Source organism: Nicotiana tabacum, chromosome 3 (assembly GCF_000715075.1).
Source record: "Nicotiana tabacum cultivar K326 chromosome 3, ASM71507v2, whole genome shotgun sequence".
Lineage (NCBI taxonomy): Eukaryota > Viridiplantae > Streptophyta > Magnoliopsida > Solanales > Solanaceae > Nicotiana > Nicotiana tabacum.
The window spans coordinates 57,450,968-57,474,086 of record NC_134082.1 but is presented as its reverse complement, the minus strand read 5'-3'; the positions used below and the strand labels follow the sequence as shown (position 1 = coordinate 57,474,086).

At 40.4% G+C, this 23,119-nt stretch overlaps 1 protein-coding gene across 1 annotated transcript; it reads left to right on the top strand.

The window, feature by feature from the left end:
- Positions 1-18,573: 18,573 nt before the first annotated feature.
- LOC142176365 (uncharacterized) lies at positions 18,574-21,635 on the top strand. The gene is made up of 5 exons (XM_075243723.1): positions 18,574-18,952; positions 19,694-19,697; positions 19,813-20,363; positions 20,501-21,078; positions 21,198-21,635. The coding sequence occupies exons 1-5, from the start codon at positions 18,574-18,576 to the stop codon at positions 21,633-21,635; spliced, it is 1,950 nt and encodes a 649-aa protein (XP_075099824.1).
- Positions 21,636-23,119: the final 1,484 nt, after the last annotated feature.

Here is a 23,119-nt window from a genome sequence, read left to right as displayed (position 1 = left end):
CGGGCACAGAATCAATAGAAGGGGCCTCCGTGCTAGAATCGCAAACATACGCCAAGTAGGCCAAACATCCCTTCTCGACCATACGCCGAGCTTTCACATACGAGATAACACTGTAGGTACAATGACCAGAAGTCCCTCTCTACTCTAAACGGGGTAAATCCGGTAAGGCTAAGGTCACGGTCTTGGCATGACAATCCAAGATAGCATGGTACGGGGATAACCAATCCATCCCCAATATAACATCAAAGTCGACCATGTCCAAAAGCAACAAATCAACACGGGTCTCAAGACCCCCAAACACTACGATACAAGAACGATGAACTTGGTCGACCACAATAGAGTCACCCACCGGTGTTGACACATAAATAGGAATACTCAATGAGTCACTAGGCATAACCAAATATGGTGCAAAATAGGACGACACATATGAATACGTAGATCTGGGATCAAATAGTACAAAAGCATCCCTATCACAGACCAGAATAGTACCTGTAATCACAACATCTGATGACTCAGCCTCTGGCCTGACTGGCAAAGCATATCAACGGGGTTGGGCCCCACCTCCCTGAATCATATCCCTGGGACGATCTGCTGCTGGTTGACCCCTACCTCTAGCGGTCGGAGCTCCACCTCTAAGACCTCTACCTCTACCTCTATGTCCTCTACCCCCGCCTCTAGCTGGTTGGGCAGGCTGTGGGGCACCTGGTGCCTGGATCATCGGGCGAGGACCCTGCCGCTGCGAGCTGCTGGAAGCTTGAGGGCAATATCTCGCAATGTGACTCACATCGCCGCAAGTATAACAAGCCCTCGGCTGCTGAGAATAACGAAGTGGTGGTGCACTGATAGGTGCTGATGGTGAACTGAAGAGCTGCTGGTCAGAATACTGCGGCTGAGAACCACGACCACCTGGTGTACCATGAGAAGCCTGGAGAGCTGACTGAAAGGGCCTCGAAGGATGGCCTCTACCATAAGAATCCCTACCTCCAGACGAGGTACCACTGAATCTACCAGAATGACGGGGCCTCTTATCAGACCCATGACCACCTCCCTGAGCAAGTGCCATCTCTATCCGGCGGGCACCATCTGCCGCCTCCTGAAATGAAATCTCACTACCGGCACTCATGGCCATCTGAACACGGATCGGCTGGGCCAACCCATCAATAAACCTCCGCACCCTCTCTCTATCGGTGGGGAGTATCACAATGGCATGACGAGCAAGATCAATGAACCGGGTCTCATATTGGGTGACCGTCATAGGACCCTGCTGGAGACGCTCAAATTGCCTGCGAAGAGTCTCGCTAAGTAACTGGAAGGAACTTCCCCAGAAATAACTCTGAAAACTGATCCCAGGTCAATGATGGCGACCCTACTGGCCTGGCTAAACAGAGATCCCTCCACCAAGTCTTGGCGGATCCTGCCAGGCGAAAAGTGGTGAAGTCGACCCCATTGGTCTCTACAATGCCCATAGTCTGTAGAACCTCATGACAGCTGAATATGAAATCCTGAGCATCCTCTGAGGGGGTGCAACTATATGTGGTTGTGAAGAGCTTGGTGAATCGATCAAGCCTCCACAAAGCATCCGCGGACATAGCCGCACCATCGTTGGACTGAGCCGCAATACCTGGCTGGGCTGCCACAGCTGGCTGAACTGCTGGAACCTGAGCCTGAGGGGCCACCGGCTCTAGAGTACGAGTATCGGGAGTCTGAATTCCTCGCCCAGCCTGAGATGTGGATGGAGCTACGGGAAGCATACCCGCTCTAGAAATGCCCTCCATATAGCCTACCAGTCGGACCAAAGCGTCCTAAAGCACTGGAGTGGCTATAAAACCCTCTGGGACCTGAGCTGGGCCCCCTGGAACAGCTGGGGCCGGAACCTCCTCCTCAAAATCGACCTGAGGCTCCATCGCTGGAAATGCTGCTCGGGGCTGAGCTCTGCCCCGGCCTCGGCCTCTAGCACGGCCTCGCCCTCTGCCCCTAATAGGGGCTGCTGCTGGGGGCTCAGGCTATTGCGCGGTAGAAGAGGAAGCATGTTTCCTCGCCATCTGCGAAATAACAGAGTGGAAAGACAATCAGTACTTGAGAAACAGAATCGCACGACAAGAATGAACAAGGTGAAGTTTTCCTAACTCAGTAGCCTCTGCGGGATAAATACAGACGTCTCCGTACCGACCCCTCAGACTCTACTGAGCTTGTCCGTGAGTTGTGAGACCTTAGTAACCTAGTGCTCTGATACCAACTTGTCACGACCCGGATTTCCCACCATCGGGTGTCGTGATGGCGCCTACTATCGGAGGTAGGCAAGCCAAATATTTAAAACACTTTTCCTATTTTCTCTCAAACAATATAATAAACGAGACAAGATTTAAGCGGAAGACATTAAATCAAAAGCAATTTAAAACCAAAAGTGCGGAAGTTTAATACACATCACTACCTAAGGTCTGGTGTCACTAGCTTACGGACTACTACAGAATACTACAAACAATGTCTGAAAGGAAATACATCATGTTTGTCTGATACAAGATGAACAAACAAAAAACATGGAAAGGGACTTCGGCCTGCGAACGCCAGCTAGGATACCTCGAGAGTCCCTGGACTGAAGATAGCTCCCAGAAATCCTACTGCTGTAGTCCGTAAGCTGCTCCCTGATCTGTACACAAAAATACACAGAGTGTAGCATCAGCACAACCGACCCCATGTGTTGGTAAGTGTCTGGCCTAACCCCAGCGAAGTAGTGACGAGGCTAAACAGGACCTACCACAATTAACCTGTACAGATATATATACAAGTGCAAGAAAAAAAACATAATAATAAGATAATACAAAGTAAAGCTAGGAGGGGACATGCTATCGGGGAGTAACAGGTAAAAATAAAATATTGGAAATAAGCAGAAGAGACTCTGGTTCCCATGATATATATATATATATATATATAATTGGACGGCGTGCCACACGATCCCATAATGTCATATATATATATATATATAATTGGACGGTGTGCCACACGATCCCATAATGTCATATATAAGTGGACGGCGTGCCACACGATCCCATAATATCATATATAAGTGGACGGCGTGCCACACGATCCCATAATATCATATATAAGTGGACGGCGTGCCACACGATCCCATAATATTATATATAAGTGGACGGCGTGCCACACGATCCCATAATATCATATATAAGTGGACGGCGTGCCACACGATCCCATAATATCATATATAAGTGGACGGCGTGCCACACGATCCCATAATATAGTTCCTAATATCTGACTTCATGTAGTAGACCCCTTCATGGGAGAATAACAACTCAATACCTTTAACCCGACAAGGGTACAGCTAACTGCCCAAAATATCCCGACAAGGGAGAATATATATATCAGTCTACACATCCCGGCAAGGGAGTATTCACAACACATTCTCCTTTTTAAATCCATTCTTCCTCAACTAACATATTCATGTTCGAGCTAACGCTCCAAAAGTACACCAATCACAATTTTTTCCTCAACCGTTCACATTATATGAAACTCATCAAATAAACAAGGAGCTTGTGTCACATTATTTGAATTAAAAGCAATCAAGACTCACGGTCATGCTAGACTCCGGTGCATAGATAACCGTCACCATGCCTATACACCGTACTCCACATTAGCAAGTAGTAAATATCATCCTAATCCTATTCCCTCAAGCCAAAGTTAGAACAAACACTTACCTCGAATGCTCCAAACTCAACTCACGCTTCTAGTGTAGCTTTACCTCTTGATTCCACTACCAATCCGCTTGAATCTAGTCATAAGTTACTTAATCACATTAATAATTACTAAATGAATCATCCCCAATGCATGAAAATAGATTTTTCAAGGTTTTTCTCAAAAAGGTCAAAAATACCCCCGGACCCACGTGGTCGAAACTCGAGGTTCGGACCAAAACCCGGTTACCCATTCCCCCATGAATCCAAATATATGATTTGTTTTTAAATCGAACCCCAAATTGAGGTCCAACTTCTCAATTTGTAGAAAACCTAGGTCTACCCAAAACACCCAATTTTCCCCATGAAAATCTTTGATTTGAAGTTGAAATTATGTTAAAAGATGTTAAGGGATAAAGAAATTAAGTTAGAAATCACTTACCAATCGTTTTGGAGAAGAAAAGTTGTTTGGAAAATCACCTCTTAGGTTTTGGGTTTTTTAAAAGTTAAAAATGACTGAGATTTCCGAACTGGTATACCTTTCTGAGGACCTGGCGCGGACCACACAAAAATGTGTTGCGGCCGCGCCGAGTGGGAGAAAAATTAGGGCTTCTCTGAACCCTTCCAGCGCGGACCGCACTGTTTTGGTGTGCGGCCGCGCTGGTTGACCTGAAACCCTAGCCCTCAGACTCAGCCACGCGGACCGCACAAAAATGCATCTCGGCCGCGCGGTTCCGGCGCGGACCGCGCGGAAATGACCGCGGCCGCGCTGGTGTTTGCAACACCTGAACCTGCATTTTCTTAAGTCCAAGACCTCCCGGGCCCCATTCAAAACTCACTCGAGCCCTCGGGGCTCCCAACCAAACATGCACACAATCTTAAAAACATCTTACGGACTTACTCGCGCGATCAAATCGCTAAAATAACATCATATACATAGGATCAAGCCTCAAACACATGATTTTCTTTCTTCAACTTTCATAACTCAAATTCTCCATTTTTAGTCCGAAACATGTCATATGACATCCGTTTTTAGCCAAACTTTACAAATAGTGCTTAACACATATTTAAGAGTTGTACCGGGCGTCGGAACCAAAATACGAGCCCGATACATATATTTTCTAACTCCTTTTCATTTCAAATTTTCATATCAAATTTCAGAAAAATAATTTCTTTCAAAAATTCATTTCTCAGGCTTGGGACCTCAGAATTTGATTCCGGGCACACGCCCAAGTCCCATATTATTCTACGGACCCTCCGGGACCGTCGAATCACAGGTCCGGGTCCGTTTACCCAAAATGTTGACCGAAGTCAACATTATGCATATTAATACCAAAATTCATCAAATGTTTCACATAATTCACATATTCTAACATAAAAACTTTCCCGCTACGCGCTCGAACTGTGCACGCCAATCGAGGCAACTAAAAGCGAGGTTTTCAAGGCCTCAAAAGTGCGGAATAAGGAAGAACTACGGTGATGACCCTTCGGGTCGTCACAAGAAGAGCTGCTGATGACTTATTTTCGGGAAAGCCTTGTGGGGGTAGCTTCTGAATGGTTCATTGACCAAGATATCACTCACTGGCATGTTTGGGATGACATGGCCCAGGCCTTCGTCAAAAAATTTTAGTACAACATTGGTATTCCGCCGGATTGTAATTCCTTGTCCAATATGAAGAAAAAGCCGACCGAAAGTTTTAGGGAGTATGCCATCAAGTGTAGGGAGCAAGCGGCTAGAGTTAAGCCACCCATGGATAACCATGAGTTGATCACTGTTTTTCTGGAAGCTCAAGGAATTACTTTTAGAACATGATGTCTGCGATGGGTAGACCTTTTGCAGAAGCAATCAAAATAGGGGAGATGGTCGAAAATGGCCTCAAGACTGGTAGAATTGTAAGTCAAGATTCTCTCAAATCCACCACCCAAGCTATCCAAAAATGGGTCGGGAGGTTTGGCAAATAGGAAGAAGAGAGATGAAGGGTCCATGATGGCTTCGGGATCTAGGTAAGTTCAAAGAGGGGCATCGCACCCTTATGTGCAAGTTCAGCAAGGGCAATCCAGCTATCCTCAACATTATACCCCCACTAATTCCTCAATACTCTGTGGGTCCACCACAATATACAGTGTTCAATGCTCAATCATATGCTCGGCCTCCCGATCAGTAGGTACGGGCACCAGCTTTAAGGGCCCCCTGACCTCAGCAGCAAAAATTTTGGGCACCCTACAATGCTCGTCCCAGGCAGGATTATGGTCAAGAGCAGAGGCCGGTAGAAAAATTCACTCCATTGGCTGAATCATATTCTAGTCTATTCCGGAAGCTAAAGCAAATGGGCGTAATTGGACCCATCGCTCCCCACCATATGCATCCCGATTTGCATGGATTTCAAGCAAATGCTAGATGTGAATATCATTTTGGTGCCCCAGGACATAGCACTGATGACTGTTGGACTCTGAAAAGAGCCATATTGTAGTGACGAATGGTGAGGACTCTCCTAACATGACAAACAACCCGTTGCCAGCACACAATGGTGTTTATTTTGTGGGAATGATTGGCTGAGACCAAGAATATAAGCTGGTCGGTCGAGCAGAAATAATAGTGGGTGCAATTCAAGAAGGAGCAGGTCTGGAAGTAAGTCCCAGCTGAGATGTGCCATTGATTGTGAAAGGCGCCCAAAGCTCAAATAAGGCAACTTTATTTGTTCCAAAGATCTCGAGGTTGGAAGTTCACTCCAGTGTTCCAAGCCCAAGGTTATATGTACTTGGAGGCCACCCCATCACAAGGCAGAATCAGGGTGGTACGAATGGCATAAGAGAGCTGATCATAATCAAACCTGTCGTGCAACCCCCTGTGACAAACACGAAAACCATTCCTTGGAACTACAACAAAATTGTGATGACCTACAAAGGCAAGGAAATCATAGAGAAAGTGGGGAAAACTAGAGTTTTGACTCGATCGGGGAGGTGTTACTCTCCAAAAAAGTTGAGGAAGGCCAAGCAAATTAGAGAAGGCCAATTACCAATAAAGAAACCAGTCACTGAAGTAGGGGTAGAAGAGTTTTTGAAGAAGATGAAAGTTCAAGATTACTCAATCATTGACCAGCTAAAAAGACTCCTGCCCAAATCTCTCTACTATCTCTGCTCATACATTCCAAAGAGCATGCCCGTGCACTAATCAAGGTCCTGAACGAGGAACATATCTCAGAGGAGACCACAGTGAATCAGTTAGAGAAGATGGCCAACAGATTTTTTGAGGTGAATAGAATCTCCTTTACCGATGATGAACTTCCCGAGGAAAGAGCCGGGCACAATAGGGCTTTGAACTTGATGGTCAAATGTGAGGGGCATTATGTAAAGCGAGTCATGGTTGATGGAGGCTCAAGTGTAGATGTATGCCCTTTCTCTACATTGCAAAGCATGAAGATCAATACAGACAGAATCCAACCCAGCAATGTTTGCATCCGGGCTTTTGATGGCTCATAGAGAGATACCATTGGGGAAATCAACCACACCATGACGATTGGGCCGGTGGACTTTGAGATTGTTTTCCAAGTAGTGGACATGGTCACTTCTTATAAATTTCTTCTTGGAAAGTCATGGATCCATACGGCCCGAGTTGTGCCATCCACTTTGCACCAGATGCTCAAATTCGAACATAACAGGCAAGAAATTATTGTTCACGGAGAAGACGAGTCTTCCATTTATAAAGACCCGTTAATCCCCTGCATTGAGGACAAGGAAGGGTCTAAGTCCATTGTCTATCAGGCTTTTGAAGTGGTTGTTGTGGACCATGTCGAGGAAGGAAAGCCCATTCTGCATCCTCGTCTTTCCGCCACATCTGTAATGGTGGCTGAAGTTATGATGAGACAAGGGTATGAGCCAGGAAAAGGCTTGGGGGCATCATTGCAAGGAATTTCAGAGCCTATTTCTCCATTCGGTAACCAGGGTACTTTTGGCTTAGGTTTCAGGCCAACGCAAGCGTACGAAAACAAATCCAAACACCGCAAAAGCATGGATGGGTCTTGCGACAGCCTATCCCTCATATTTTCTATACTTTTGTCAAGCCACGACTCCGAGAGGTTCAAATTCCTCGGCGCATGCAAACATTGATGAAATTTGCCATGGACTCAGCGAGATGTTTTCTGAAGTGAATATGATCCAGGCTGGTGAAGGCACTAGTCATGCCGATATGCAACCAATTGACCTAGACACCATGCTCACCAACCGGGAAGCAACTCTTCTCCACCCGAGGAAGGAGTCTGGGTAGTTTGCTTTTGCAGATTTTTTTTTTGTATTCTGGGTTACTTTCAGGGTTGTAATCCAAATATCTCAGGATGATTGTTTTTGTTTTGATGTTAACCCTTCTATCCTTTCGAATTCAATGAAATGCCATTCAGTTTCCTATTAAGTTTTCTATCTTTTCCTTTTCCTAATTCCTGTCATTTTATTTCCATTTTAGGTTTGTTAATGTCGGCTTTAATAACATGACATGCATGCGGAATTCACGCCTAGATCTTAAAAAGCTGTCTAATATCGAAATAACACATCAAGAGGTTGAATATGAGGAAGATGAGGTTGTTGAGGAAATAAAAAGGGAGATGGAATAATTTGAAAACAAGCCTAAGCCAAACCCAATAAAACTAAGTCGATTAATATCAGATGTCCTGAAGAAGTTAGAGAGACGAAGATAAGCATTCACGCTGAACAAAAAACCAGAGATGCCATGATTTAACTTTTATTTGAATACAGAGATGTGTTTGCTTGGTCTTACGATGATATGCCGGATTTAAGTGCTGAACTGGTGGTTCATAAGCTTCCTACGTATCCTGGTTTTCCACCAGTCCAACAAAAGCAATGCAAATTTAAAACAGACATGAGTGACAAAATCAAAGAGGAAATAATGAAGCAACTAAGCGCCAATGTGGTCAGAGCTATCCGATACACCACCTGGGTGGCAAGTGTTGTGCTTGTGCCAAAGAAGGATGGAAAAACCAGAGTTTGTGTCGACTATAAGGACCTGAACAAAGCAAGTCCAAAGGATAATTTTCCTTTTCCAAACATCCACATTCTTGTAGATAATTGCGCAAAGCATGAAATCCAATCGTTCATGGATTGCTATGTTGGGTACCACAAAATTCTAATGGATGAGGATGATGCAGAAAAGACCGCTTTCACCACGCCATGGGGTACTTATTGTTACAGGGTCATGCCATTCGGGTTAGAGAATGCAGGGGCAACTTACATGAGGGCCATGACCACCATTCTTCACCACATGATGCACAAAGAGATTGAAGTATATGTCGACGATGTCATCATAAAATCAAAGACACAAGCCAATCACGTGTGTGATTTGAAAAAGTTCTTCAAAAGGCTTCGTATGTATGACCTTAAGCTTAATCCATCCAAGTGTGCATTTGGGTTTCCATCTGGGAAACTCCTCAGTTTTATAGTCAGACGGAGAGGCATCGAATTGGATCTATCTAAGATAAAGTCCATTCGAGATCTGCCACCCCCGAAGAATAAAAAGAAAGTCATGAGTTTGCTCGGGAGGATGAACTACATCAGTAGGTTCGTTGCTTAGCTCATAACCACGTGTGAACCCATCTTTAAGTTGCTGAAAAAGGATGCCGCTATCAGGTGGACAGACGATTGCCAAAAAGCTTTTGACAGGATCAAAGATTATCTATCAAAACCCCCTTGTACTAGTCCCACCTGAACTTGGTAGGTTTTTGTTTTTATATCTATCGGTGATGGGTAATTCCTTTGGATGCGTTCTGGGGCAACATGATGCAACAGGCAGAAAGGAACACGCAATCTATTATTTGAGCAAGAAGTTCACCAATTATGAGGTTAAGTACACCCTTTTAGAAAGGACATGTTGTGTCTTGACTTGGGTCTCTCATAAGCTGAGACATTATCTTTTGGCCTACACTACTTACCTCATATCCAGAATGGATCCTTTAAAGTACATCTTCCAAAAGCCAATGCCCACTGGCAGGCTTGCAAAATGGCAAATTCTGCTCACAGAGTTTGACATCGTCTATGTCACTCGTACCGCGATGAAAGCACAGGCTTTGGTAGATCATTTGGCAGAGAATCTAGTTGATGATGAGTACATGCCACTTAGCACATACTTTCTAGACAAAGAGGTCAACTCAATAGAGGAAGTGGTTCCAGATGATCACCCTGCATGGAAAGTGTATTTTGATGGGGTTGTCAATATCAAATGAGTTGGGATCGGGGCAATCCTCATATCTCCTATTGGACATCATTACCCTGCAACGGCCTGACATCGGTTCTTCTGTACCAATAATACGGCAGAATACGAAGCTTGTATCATCGGTTTGAAAATGGCCATCGATCTGGATGTGCATAAATTGTTGGTTATGGGAAATTCTGACTTGCTTATCCGGCAAGCCCAAGGAAAATGGTAGACTCGAGACATCAAGCTTATTCCGTACAGACAATGTGTGTAAGACTTGAGCAAAAGATTCAAATCCATCGAGTTCAGGTACATTCCCAGGTTTCACAACGAGCTAGCCGATGCATTGGCTACTTTAGCCTCGATGCTCCCTTATCCAGGCAACACTCATATTATCCACTAGAAATCCAAGTTCGAAATAAACATAGTTACTGCAATATAATCAAGACAGAACTAGATGGTGAACCATGGTATCATGACATAACACGATTCCTAAAAACAAGAAAATATCCAAAGTATGCCAAAGGAGATCAAAAAAGAACTATAAGGCGGCTCGCCAGTGGTTTCTTCCTGAATGGGGAAATTCTGTACAAGAGGACCCCATATTTAAACTTGTTGAGATGCATAGATGCTACAGAAGCAGAGCAAATCATGAGTGAAGTGCATTCGGGGGTATGCGGACCTCACATGAATGGATATGTTTTGGCGAAGAAGATTCTGCGGGCAGGGTATTACTGGCTTACCATGGAGCAAGATTGCTTTAGATTTGTTCGAAAGTGTCACCAATGCCAGATTCATGGTGACCTGATTCACTTGCCTCCTTCGAAGTTGCATCCCATGTCCTCTCCTTGGCCTTTCGTTGCTTGGGGAATGGATGTTATTGGGCCAATCAAGCCAAAGGCTTCAAATGGGCATAGATTCATTTTGGTTGCAATTGATTACTTCACCAAGTGGGTGGAAATCATCACTTTCAAAGCATCCACCAAGAAAGCAGTGGTAGACTTTGTTCATTCCAACATTATTTGTCGTTTTGGTATCTAAAAGACCATTATCATTGACAATACAGCCAATCTAAATAGTCATTTGATGAAGGAGGTATGCAAATAATTTAAAATCATGCATTGCCATTCTACTCCTTACCGGCCAAAAGTCAATAGAGCCGTTGAAATGGCAAACAAGAACATCAAGAAGATTCTTAGGAAAATGATCCAAGGTTCCAGGCAATGGCATGAAAAGTTGCCTTTTGCTCTTTTGGGATACCGTACAACTGTTTGCACATCTGTTGGTGCAACTCCGTATCTGCTTGTATATGGAACTGAAGCTGTAATACCCGTTAAAATCGAAATTCCCTCTCTCTGAATTATTGTGAAATCAGAGATTGAAGACACTGAGTGGGTCAAAACCCGATTAGAACAACTGATGTTGATCGATGAAAAACAGCTAGCAGCATTGTGTTTTGGCTAGTTATACCAGCAAAGAATGGCATGCGCTTACAATAAGAAAGTGAGCCCAAGGCAGTTTGAGGCAGGCCAGTTGGTTTTGAAACGCATCCTTCCACACCAGGTAGAAGCTAAAGAAAAGATCGCCCCGAACTGGCAAGGACCTACATCATCAAGAAAGTGTTACCAAAAGGGGCCTTGCACTTGGTAGATGAAGAAGGACGGGTACCAGACATGACTATTAACGCAGATGCAGTCAAAAGATATTATGTCTGATATATACCCATTGTAGAATTTTCACGCATTGATTTTCTCAGATTAAAGTGACGAAGGCTATTATTTGCTCGCTATTCCAAATAGGTGTCACCCTTTTTGTTAATTCTTTGAGCCGTATTTATCTTCCTTGTTTCTCACTTTTTGGAACTTGTGTACTTGTAAAAAAAAAATCTCTGAGTCATTGAACTACGTCCGAACTGATTCCAAAAGGATATGTAGGCAACCTTACCCTGGGTTCGATCCCATCCGAACAAAAAAAACCATATTCCTTATACTCCTAAACTAGGGTAGAAGTTTGTTTTATTTCACGGTTCTTCTGTAAAAACGGTTCCAAAAGTTGTAATTCAGCTCAAGGTTTCACTCTTTTACCTTTCAAGAACTTCTAATCGATATTTTTTTTTTGAGAATGTTTGAAGTCCACATGACAAAGGCGTTGGGTAACCTCCCTCATGCAGTATCATAGTCAAAAAAAAAATAAAGAAGAAGAAATGAGAGAGTCTTATCAGTGAAAATCCGTACAGGCACTATAAGGCGACAGTGAGCAGAGAAATAAGAGAGTCTTATTGGTAAAAACCCAGATGGGCACCATAAGGTGACGGTTAGTAGAGAAATAAGAGAGGTTAGTTAGTGAAAACCTGCAAAGGGCGCTACTAGCCGAATGAGGGTCTTTGATTCTCCGGCATGAGCACAACCAAGACAAATTCAAGATAAATGTTTGTGGCGGATTTTGAGAATTAGACAGCTCAGATGGATTAGGCGTCCAGTCCAAAATGCATGTCATGATTCATTAAAGTCAGCACGTACCTCCAAATAAGTCGCCCTATTCCTTTCCCCGAAAGGGGCACCTTTTGTTTAAGCACAATTCTTTTTCGCTTCCAATTATTATTCTGTTTTTACCCATAATTTTTTTTTAAGTCCCTTTCGGTCTAATCCTGCATCAAAATCAAAGCAAAGAAAGGGCTGCAAAATTGGCTACAGTTTCCACGTAATGTCGAGCACAATTTGGGGCATATATGGTATTAACAAAGGCACGAATCCATCTGTGATCTCATTCGATAAGGCGAACAAAGTGTCTCAAAGAAACTGAAAAGGTTGCCTAAGCAAGACATGCTTCATGAGAAAAGTTGATAAGCACTACGGACACAAACTGATACTGGGTGCAAGACAACTGAGCTTGATTTTAAAGAAAAATAGCCTTGTCTTAGAGACAAGGGTAGCAGTACCATGGACATCTGGGTATGAAATAGTTGGGGAAACATTGTAAAGCCAAGGTCTCTAGAAAATGATACAGAGTGGTAGAGCATCTCGATACCACGCTGACAGAATCGGTTCTTCGACAGCAGTGGCCGTGCATCAAGCTACTCAGGGCATCAAGGCCACAAACCAACCACCACTTTGAAAACTCATAAATTTTTCTTTGTTTAAAGCAGGAACAAAGCAATGCAGAATGTCGATCCTAAATGAACGAATGTCACCAAACGTAAGCTCCTTAAAATCTCCATTTTTCTTTTATTTTCAGCATGCATCACTATTGTTCACACCTCCTATTTTTGAAGCTTAACTCAAGTAGAATATTTTCTCCTAGGGGGATCCATATCATAGTTCCGGGTAGAAGTACTCTTCGCTCATGGTGTTTTACGTAGCTTAACTCAGGTAGAACCATTTCACCTAGGGGAATCCAGCTCATATTCCAGGTAGAATTACTTTTCGCTCAGGGTGTTTTACGCAGCTTAACTCAGGTAGAACTGTTTCGCCTAGGGGGATCTAGCTCATATTTCGGGTAGAAGTACTCTTCGCTTAGGTTTTTTTAATAGCTTAACTCAGGTAGAATCTTTTCGCCTAGGGGATGCAACTCATATTTCCGAGTAGAAGTACTCTTCCCTCAGGTTGTTTTATGTAGCTTAACCCATGTAGAACCTTTTCTCCTAGGGGGATCCAGCTTATATTTTCGGGTAGAAATACTCTTCGCTCAGGTTGTTTTACATTAGCTTAACCCAGGTAGAACCTTTTTCACATAGGGGGATCCAGCTCATATTTGCGGGTAGAAGTACTCTTTTCTCAGGATGTTTTACGTAGCTTAACTCAGGTAGAACCTTTTCGCCTTGGGGGATCCAGCTTATAGTTTCGGGTAGAAGTAATCTTCGCTCAGGTTGTTTTACGTAGCTTAACTCGGTAGAACCATTTCGCCTAGAGGTATCCAGCTCATATTTTCGGGTAGAAGTACTCTTCGCTCAGGGTGTTTTATGCAGCTTAACTTAGGTAGAATCCTTTCGCCTAGGGGGATCCAGCTCATAGTTCAGGGTAGAATTACTTTTCGCTCAGGGTGTTTTACGCAGCTTAACTCAGGTAGAACTGTTTCGCCTAGGGGGATCTAGCTCATATTTCGGGTAGAAGTACTCTTCGCTTAGGTTTTTTTAATAGCTTAACTCAGGTAGAATCTTTTCGCCTAGGGGATGCAACTCATATTTCCGAGTAGAAGTACTCTTCCCTCAGGTTGTTTTATGTAGCTTAACCCATGTAGAACCTTTTCTCCTAGGGGGATCCAGCTTATATTTTCGGGTAGAAATACTCTTCGCTCAGGTTGTTTTACATTAGCTTAACCCAGGTAGAACCTTTTTCACATAGGGGGATCCAGCTCATATTTGCGGGTAGAAGTACTCTTTTCTCAGGATGTTTTACGTAGCTTAACTCAGGTAGAACCTTTTCGCCTTGGGGGATCCAGCTTATAGTTTCGGGTAGAAGTAATCTTCGCTCAGGTTGTTTTACGTAGCTTAACTCGGTAGAACCATTTCGCCTAGAGGTATCCAGCTCATATTTTCGGGTAGAAGTACTCTTCGCTCAGGGTGTTTTATGCAGCTTAACTTAGGTAGAATCCTTTCGCCTAGGGGGATCCAGCTCATAGTTCAGGGTAGAATTACTCTTTGCTCAGGGTGTTTTACGTAGTTTAACTCAGGTAGAACCATTTCGCCTAGAGGAATCCAGCTCATAGTTTCGGGCAGAAGTAATCTTCGCTCAGGTTGTTTAATATAATTTAACTCAGGTAGAATCTTTTTCACCAAGAGGGATTCAACACTTTATCAATAATGCATGGTGCTAACACTTGATTCTATTTCCTTCCAGTAAGATAGGGTGCCAGCCCCTGGTTACATTTTCCTTCAGTAGTACGGGTACTGATCCCTAGTTACACAATCATTCGTTAACAAATTTTATCTCTTTTAGCTAGTTTATACTACTATTTTGTCTGCCTTTTCAATAAATTAGATAATTTACAGATTTCTCTAATAACTCACAAAATTTTCCTAGTGCTAGACTGGGGCAGAAAATTTTCTTCATTTTTGTTTGTCTTTGATGGCTTTGTAGGCTCGCCGCAGAGCACAGGTTATGACGATCGAAGCTTGCAGTTTCAGTTATCATCAGAAGGACGATCACAGGATAGTTTGGGTTTAACTTTGACAACGTGTCGGCAACACAACTTCTCAAGTTTCATTTTCTCAAAATTTTGATCCAGAAAGCAAGCAATCGAGATTGAGTCATAATCTCTTCTTTAAAGAGAATCAAGATCCAGTCTAAGGTCAACACAAGAGAGTAAGTCAAGAATCAAGAATTGACTCCAGAAGACACGTAGATAGGAATTTTGTACTCTTAGTTTACAGACATATGTATTGCTCTTCTCTTTTTCTTTTGATGTAAGAAGCAGTAACAGTAAGAATAACAGCAACATCAGTAGCAACATCAGTTTTAACTCCGGTGTCTGGTAGTCCCAGCTACCAAATCTTTTTAGAACTACACTGACCTGATTACAACCAAAGATATGTAGGCAACCTCGGAAGCAAGGTTCGGTCACCCCTTTTTCAAAAACTCTTTCATTAGAGTGAAAGGTGAGCAAAAGTTAGTCATGGCATTCACTATCTTTGCACGAAAACTCTTCATGTTCTCGAGCAAAGAGGGGCAGTTGTAAATGCCTAATTTTTGTTCTTTCTTTTACATTGTAGTTTTGAATAATTATTTTTTTGTGTGTTTGGAGATTTAAGAATTAGAATTTTAGTTTAATTAATTCATTAGAGGGAAAAAGGGTTGGGCTAGTATATTTTAATTAAAATTGTGCCAAAATTGGTCCAATTCGGCCATACCCGGTCCATTAGTTGGTTGGCCAAGAAAGAGCTCAAAACGACGTAGTTTTGTTTTGAAACTACGTCGTTTTGATAAGTGAGGTGAGATTAAATCCCATCCGTTCATACCACCTTTATCTAAGGGTTCTAATTCACTCTCCACCCCATGTATATAAGGCCCCATAATCAGAAATTTGGCCCCCATTTTTTCCCTATTCTCTCTTCTTCTTCCTCTCTCTTCACCTTCTCATCTCCGCTGCCCAGTGCCGCCACCGGAAATCGCCCACCGACGGCGACCAATTTTCAATCCACCCCAAAATTTCACCACTTCTTTCGCTCAACCTCCTATCCATGAATACGAACCCCAAAACCCCATAACCCTTCTCAATCTCCGTAGATCTATGCTTAACTGAAAACCTAGCCGCCGCCCACCACCCCAAACTCCAAAAATTTTACACCACCGGCCTCCTTTTCTCCCCGTCGTTCCATATCTTCAACTCAAAACCTCAAAAAAGCCTCACCACCACTGGCAACCACCCCCACTGCCGATCTGTCGCTGCCACTACCGGTCTGCCACCGTCACTACTGTCCCTCAACCACCACTACCTCTCGTTTCTCTTCTCAAACTGGCCTCGAGCAAGGTTGTGTCGTTGGTATCATTGAAACCGGACTCAGATTCGCCGGAGTTTTTGGTTTCGAGAATATCAACAATAGAAGCATGCTCGAAGTCGTACCATTGCCCAATCGTCACTACGCCACCACTATTCGAACACTCAAATTTGGAAAAACTCGAACCTTAATGCTTTCCTCCATGTTTTGATTTTCTGTTTCCTGTCCTTTGTTTGTAGTTTTGTTATAATTCTGTTTAGTGATCATTTCATTTAGCTCTTAATCTATTCTCTGATTTTTGTTGTTGCTGTTGTTTGTTTAGCTTAATTGAATATGTTAGTTTGTGTCATTGTTGACATATTTTTGCTTTGCTTTATGTCGTTTAGTTCTGATTTTAGGTTAGTATTTCTAATGTTCATTTTGGTTCAAGCAGATTAGTTTTAAGTACTTCATAGGTTAATACTTGTTTCTTGCTTGGTTTCTATCTTGAAGTTCTCTTTCTCCTTGTTGGTTAATAGTTCAATCAGTTAAATGGTTTCTAGTTATTTGTTTTTGAGCAAGTGGTATGATATTTGTTGTTGTTAAAATCTGAAGTTTATATTATTTTATCGCAAAATAGGGTACTAGTAGCCTACTTTTACTAGTACGGTGGCTGAAATGACATTTTTTCTCCTTGCTTCTGACATAGTAGATTCCCTTTCACCTTTTGGACAGATTTTGAGCAGTGTTTAGCACACAATGTCAATCCTTGTCGGGCAGACTTTTGGTGAACCAAAATCTGTCCAAAAAGTTGGCTTTTCTTTGCCTATTTAAGGGTTGCCCTTTCCTCATTTTAAAGGGGGTGATCACACATTTGTTGGACAGTTTTTACACCCTAAAAATATAATTTTGAGAGAGAAAAATCAAGAACTAAATAGCAAATAGTAAGCTGAAAATTTTGAGCTTGGCGAGTTGTTTCTTGGAGTGCAAAAACCTTGGGAAAAAAATAGAAGGATCCTTTAAGCAATTCATGAAGTTGTTAGCTACTAGTTTCAAACATCCTTGTTGAGTTTTCTGGGTTATTTTTCTGTTGTTTGCTGCTTTCCCTTTGCCATTTGTTTTTGTCACTGCTGTTGATTTTTAGTTCATTTATTTCTGACATTTTTTCTGCTATCCAGGTAATTCCTTTAATGTACTGAAATTCTTGATCAAGAATTAATGCAAGTGAAGCAACTTGAGTCCTTTGGTGCATTTTGAGCTTTTGAAAATATTTTGTCCAGAGTCATTTGAGCACCATATCTCATAAATGTTATCATACTTTAGAGTTTGTTTTAAATGATTAGAGCATTTACTAAGTTTAGAGTACATAATTATTATTATCATATAATAGTTGATGATGAAGTGAGTCTTATTTACTTCGTTTCGTTTCTTTTGTTCAATTAGCAAGTCAGCGGTGTATATATGTAATATTATATTAGAGTTTGCATATTTAAAAAGACTAGTTTAAGTTGATTATACACATAGGTGTGGGGTCCTGGGACATGTGATTTTACTTTTAGATTAATGGATTTATGGGCTTATAAAAGTTGATTCTTAAAAAAAGGAAAAGAAAATGTTAGAACGACACATTGGATTCCACCTTATATAACATACCACTTTTATTTTGAGCAAACTTCATTTATAGCCACTAGGGCCAAACTTATATCACCTGATAGCCACAAAATAACCCCTTACAAGTAATAGCCTCAAAACAATAACAAAGGCTAGCAACTGGAAAAGCTGAAATCATACGCTCAACGCAAACGAAAAGGAAAGCAGTCCTAATCGATTTTGTATCCTAAATTCACGCATTCAGTATGGAATCTTCAACCTCCAAATGCTATAAAAGTCGCCCAATTATTCACACTGTGAAAGAAATTCTGGGGTTTCTGAAGATTAAACCCAGAGAAGAGCTCCTAAAAATTCACGCTGAAATTCAAATTTTTTGCATAATTGCTGCCTACAATCAGCTTAATAGAGTTGAGATTTCGTTCTTAAATTATGAAATTGATACAAAATCGACAAAATCAACAAATGTCTATGGAGATTGTGAATGTTTGAAATACAGTTCCAACTTTGATTCCGATTTTACTTCAACACAGTGGTGAATGGGTAAGTGAGAGTAAATTTGTTAATTTCCTTGTTAATGGCGTGTTGATCAATTCGGACTGTAGCTATGATTATTTTGTTGATGAGATATACAAGCAATTGGGTAGAGATTCAATTACGAGTGTGCAATGGAGATAAAATATACAATGAAGGATGGCTATGTAGCAATTCCAATATACAATGATATGAGTGTGCGCTTGTATATGGAGATGAAAAAGAAAAACCTGGATATCACTGAATATCCATTATGCATAACATTGAAAACTGTATATTCAAGTGCTGAATGCTCATATTCAAGTTCATACTTGGGTGGCAACTTACTTGCAACAACTTCAGCTGGAAACTTACTCGCAACAACTTCAGTTGGTTTACAATGTCAGAACATAGAAGAAGTACATGGAACTAATATTGTTGAAATGATGGATAACCATGTAAAGGAAGACAAAATTGAGATATTGAAGGGAAATTGTATAATAGACAATCCACAATATGAAGAAATTGCAGAAGGTCAGTTGTATTGGGACAAAAATACAATCATTAGTGTAATAAAGCACTACGCAATACGGAAAAAATATCAATTTATAGTGGATAGATCATCTACAACAAGGTATGATTTCTACTTATGAGATTGCACTTCTCTGTAATTCTTTGTATACAAATTTGTATAAAAACTGTATAATTATTGTATAATAAGATTGCACTCTCTGTAACTTTTGTATACAGATCTGTATAAAAATGTATAGTTATTGTATAATAAGATTACACTTCTCTGTAATTTTTCGTATACAGATCTATATAAAAAATGTATAATTATTGTATAGTGAGATTGCACTTCTCTGTAATTTTTTGTATACAGATCTGTATAAAAAATGTATAATTATTGTATAATAAGATTACACTTCTCTGTAATTTTTTGTATACAGATCTGCATAAAAAATGTAATTGTATAGTGAGATTGCACTTCTCAGTAATTTTTTGTATATAAATCTGTATAAAAATGTATAATTATTGTATAATAAGATTGCACTTCTCTGTAATTTTTTGTATACAGATCTGTATAAAAATGTATAATTATTGTATAATAAGATTGCACTTCTCTGTAATTTTTGTATACAGATCTGTATAAAAATGTATAGTTATTGTATAGTGAGATTGCACTTCTCTGTAATTTTTTGTATACAGATCTGTATAAGAAATGTATAATTATTGTATAATAAGATTGCACTTCTCTGTAATTTTTGTATACAGATCTGTATAAAAATGTATAGTTATTGTATAGTGAGATTGCATATGTATACTGCTTGTTTATTTGAGACACGTGTAAAAATCTGAATAAATGCATTATCATAACACTATATTTTAAATAGGTATTGTCTTACATGCGTGGATAAAAGTTGCAAATGGAGTCTTAGATCTTCAAGTCTACGCAAATCAAATGTCTTCAAGGTTAGACGGTTCAATGATGTTCACACTTGCCCAGAGATGAGTAGATTGTTTTCACAACGTCATGCTACTTCGTCAGCCATTGCAAAAATGATTTGCAATAAATATACCAATCCAAAAATAATATACACTCCGACAGACATCATGAGCGACATGAAACAACAGTATGGGATTAATATGAGTTACATAAAAGCTTATAGAACAAAAGAAAAGGCGCTTGAACTACTAAGAGGGATACCACGTGAATCTTATAGAAAACTGCCGGGTCACTTGTATATGATAAATATGACAAATCCTGGTTTTGTCACAAGGTTACATAAGTCAGAGGACGGGCGCTTCATGTATGTTTTTATTGCACTAAATGCATCAATCATAGGATGGAAATACTGTTACCCTATCGTAGTGGTTGATGGGACATTCCTCAAATCATCACACAGAGGAATAATGTTAACAGCTAGTGTACAAGATGCAGCAGGTGAATATGTTGCAGACTCGTATAATAATTATATATGGTATAAATAGTTCTTATTTGTGTATAACAAAAATAACATGTGGATACTTACCTATTTGCTTAAGCATGTAAAAAATTTCCACTAGCATACGCTGTTGTAGATTCTGAAAATGATGCTTCCTGGGAATGGTTTTTTGAAATGTTTAGACAGGCTTTTGGGGAAAGGGAAAGGATGTGCATCGTATTGGATCGTCATGCAAGCATATTGAGGGGTGCTTCGATTGTGTATCCAGAGGTATCTCACTGTGTATGCATCTTTCATCTTTGGAATAACATAAAGAAGCAGTTCAAGAAGAACCGTGACTGGCTGAGGGAAGTATTTTTTGCAATGGCCAGAGCATACAAAATTGAAGATTTTAATCGCCTCATGGAAGATATGGACAACATTGATAAGAGGGTAAGGGGTTACCTATTCCAAGTTGGTTATAAAAAGTGGTCTATAGTGCATTCCACTGTTAATAGATCCATGGTGATGACTTCAAATATTGCCGAGTCACTCAATGCAAGGAACAGAGAGGCAAGAGAGCTACCAATCATGAGTTTGCTAGTTTACATGATGAATTTGGTTATGGAATGGAATAATACGAATAGAATGGCTGCAATGAGTACATTTATTGACATAGGACAAAAATATCATGAAGTACTAAAGGAAAATAGCTATTTGTCGCAGAAGATGACGGTAAATATTCTTTTATCATGTCTTACTTCATACGCCGGAGTAACATACTTTGACAAAAATACAGTAATACTTGTCATATCCTTGTTTTAGTTTTACTAATAATATCTATTTAAATTTAGGTGAAGCCTTCAACCGATTATGTATATGTAGTAATGGATGCTGAACAAAGGCGGAACATAGTCTGCATGCAAAAAAGAGAATGCTCGTGCAAACGATTTCAAGTAGATGAGATTCCTTGTCCACATGCTATGGCAGTATTGGACTACACACACATGGAAGCACCCAAATATTGTTCTGCCTATTACACCAAGGAATATTTCAAGAAGACATATGAAGTGCCAGTTAATCTACTTCCTGATGAAACTACATGGGACCTTCCAACAGAGGTGCTAGATAATGTGGTCCTACCACCGATAGTGAAGGGCAAACTAGGAAAACCGACGAAGTCGCGACGCAAGGGACTTTATGAATATCTGTATACTGAATCTGTTACATGTGGACTGTGTGGAAAACAAGGACATAACAGAAGAACATGCAGGAATGCTCAAGACAACTAGTAGATGTTGCTACAGTGATTTAGTATTTTGTAAAAAAATTCTTCTGAATATTGCAATTAGAATATTGGAAAAATAATGAGATTTGCAATCAGATTCTCTCTGATGTATGGATTAAGATGCTATTTTTTGTCATAATGAAAGTATTGGTAGAAGTTTTATTTCAAATACTATTATGGATGTCACTATACAAAATAAATGACAATATACAAAAAAGACTGTTACTATACAAAAATATACAAAATAGACTGTCACTATACAATTTATATGTAATATTTTGTTCCTATACAAAAAAATAGAAAATAATATGGCTATACAAAAAATATACAAAATAGATGTCATTATATAAAAACTATACAAAAAAGAGGGATTACCAATTAAATATACAAAATAGAAATTGTATATGTATACAATTACATACAATAGACTCTGACTATCCAAAAAATATACAGATAGATATACAAAACTACAGTTAACAGTATCTTACACTTACGCTACAGTTAATGATTGTCACGGTTCTTAAGATTGTAAAGTTAACTGGCCCAATGCAACCGGACAGGTTTTAAATGTTTTCTTATCACGTATTCACTGGCATAATATGAACACAGCAAAACCGTAACATTACAAGCAACATATATTTCTTGCATGCCTTTCCAATTTGCTGTCGAAAATGCAATAGCTATTTCAACATTAGCATTTCAAACATATTGTTCAAAGACATCCCAAACAAAAAGCATAAAATGTGATATAGGTATGCAACTGTATCCTATCATAGACAATATAAGAACCAAACTACTTCCATATTAAAACTACATGTGAAATTTCTGTTAACTTATCCCAAACTACTTCATCTTGCCCTTCAACTTGCCCTTTTTTCTTGATATCCTTCAACGTCTCGTCATCACCAACATGCGTCTTGCCCTTTTTCTTGTTATCCTTCAAAGACTTGTCATCAACAATGGAATGCGAATTGCTCTTTTTCTTGTTATCCTTTTTTATCTGATACTTCAATCTACCAGTAGACTCATCATCACTAGCTGCATGTCCTCTTTGTTTCTTCACTCCATAATCCCATAGCAATATACCATATCGATTCCGTATCCCATCAATATCAATAGCTTTAGGAATACTGCTGCCTTGAATGTTGTACTCAGCAAATGCAGCAACATAAACACCACAATCACTACATACAAGGTAGCACATAAACATTGAATAAAAGTTAGGATAATATTCAAATAGGAATTCATATACAAAAAATGAATAAGAATCAGAAATATTCAATAATAATTTACGTGTTATCTTGCGTTGGCAACCCATCAACGACATGAATCTCAAAAGGATCATTGGCGGGGATTCCCATAGGATTCTCCTTTGTGTCCCAAAAACCAATACGATGAAGGAAATATGGGAGCAACACTGAGTATGGTTCAACTGATCTCCGAACTGCACTATTCTGTCGCGCGCCACTCATGGAATCATATACATAA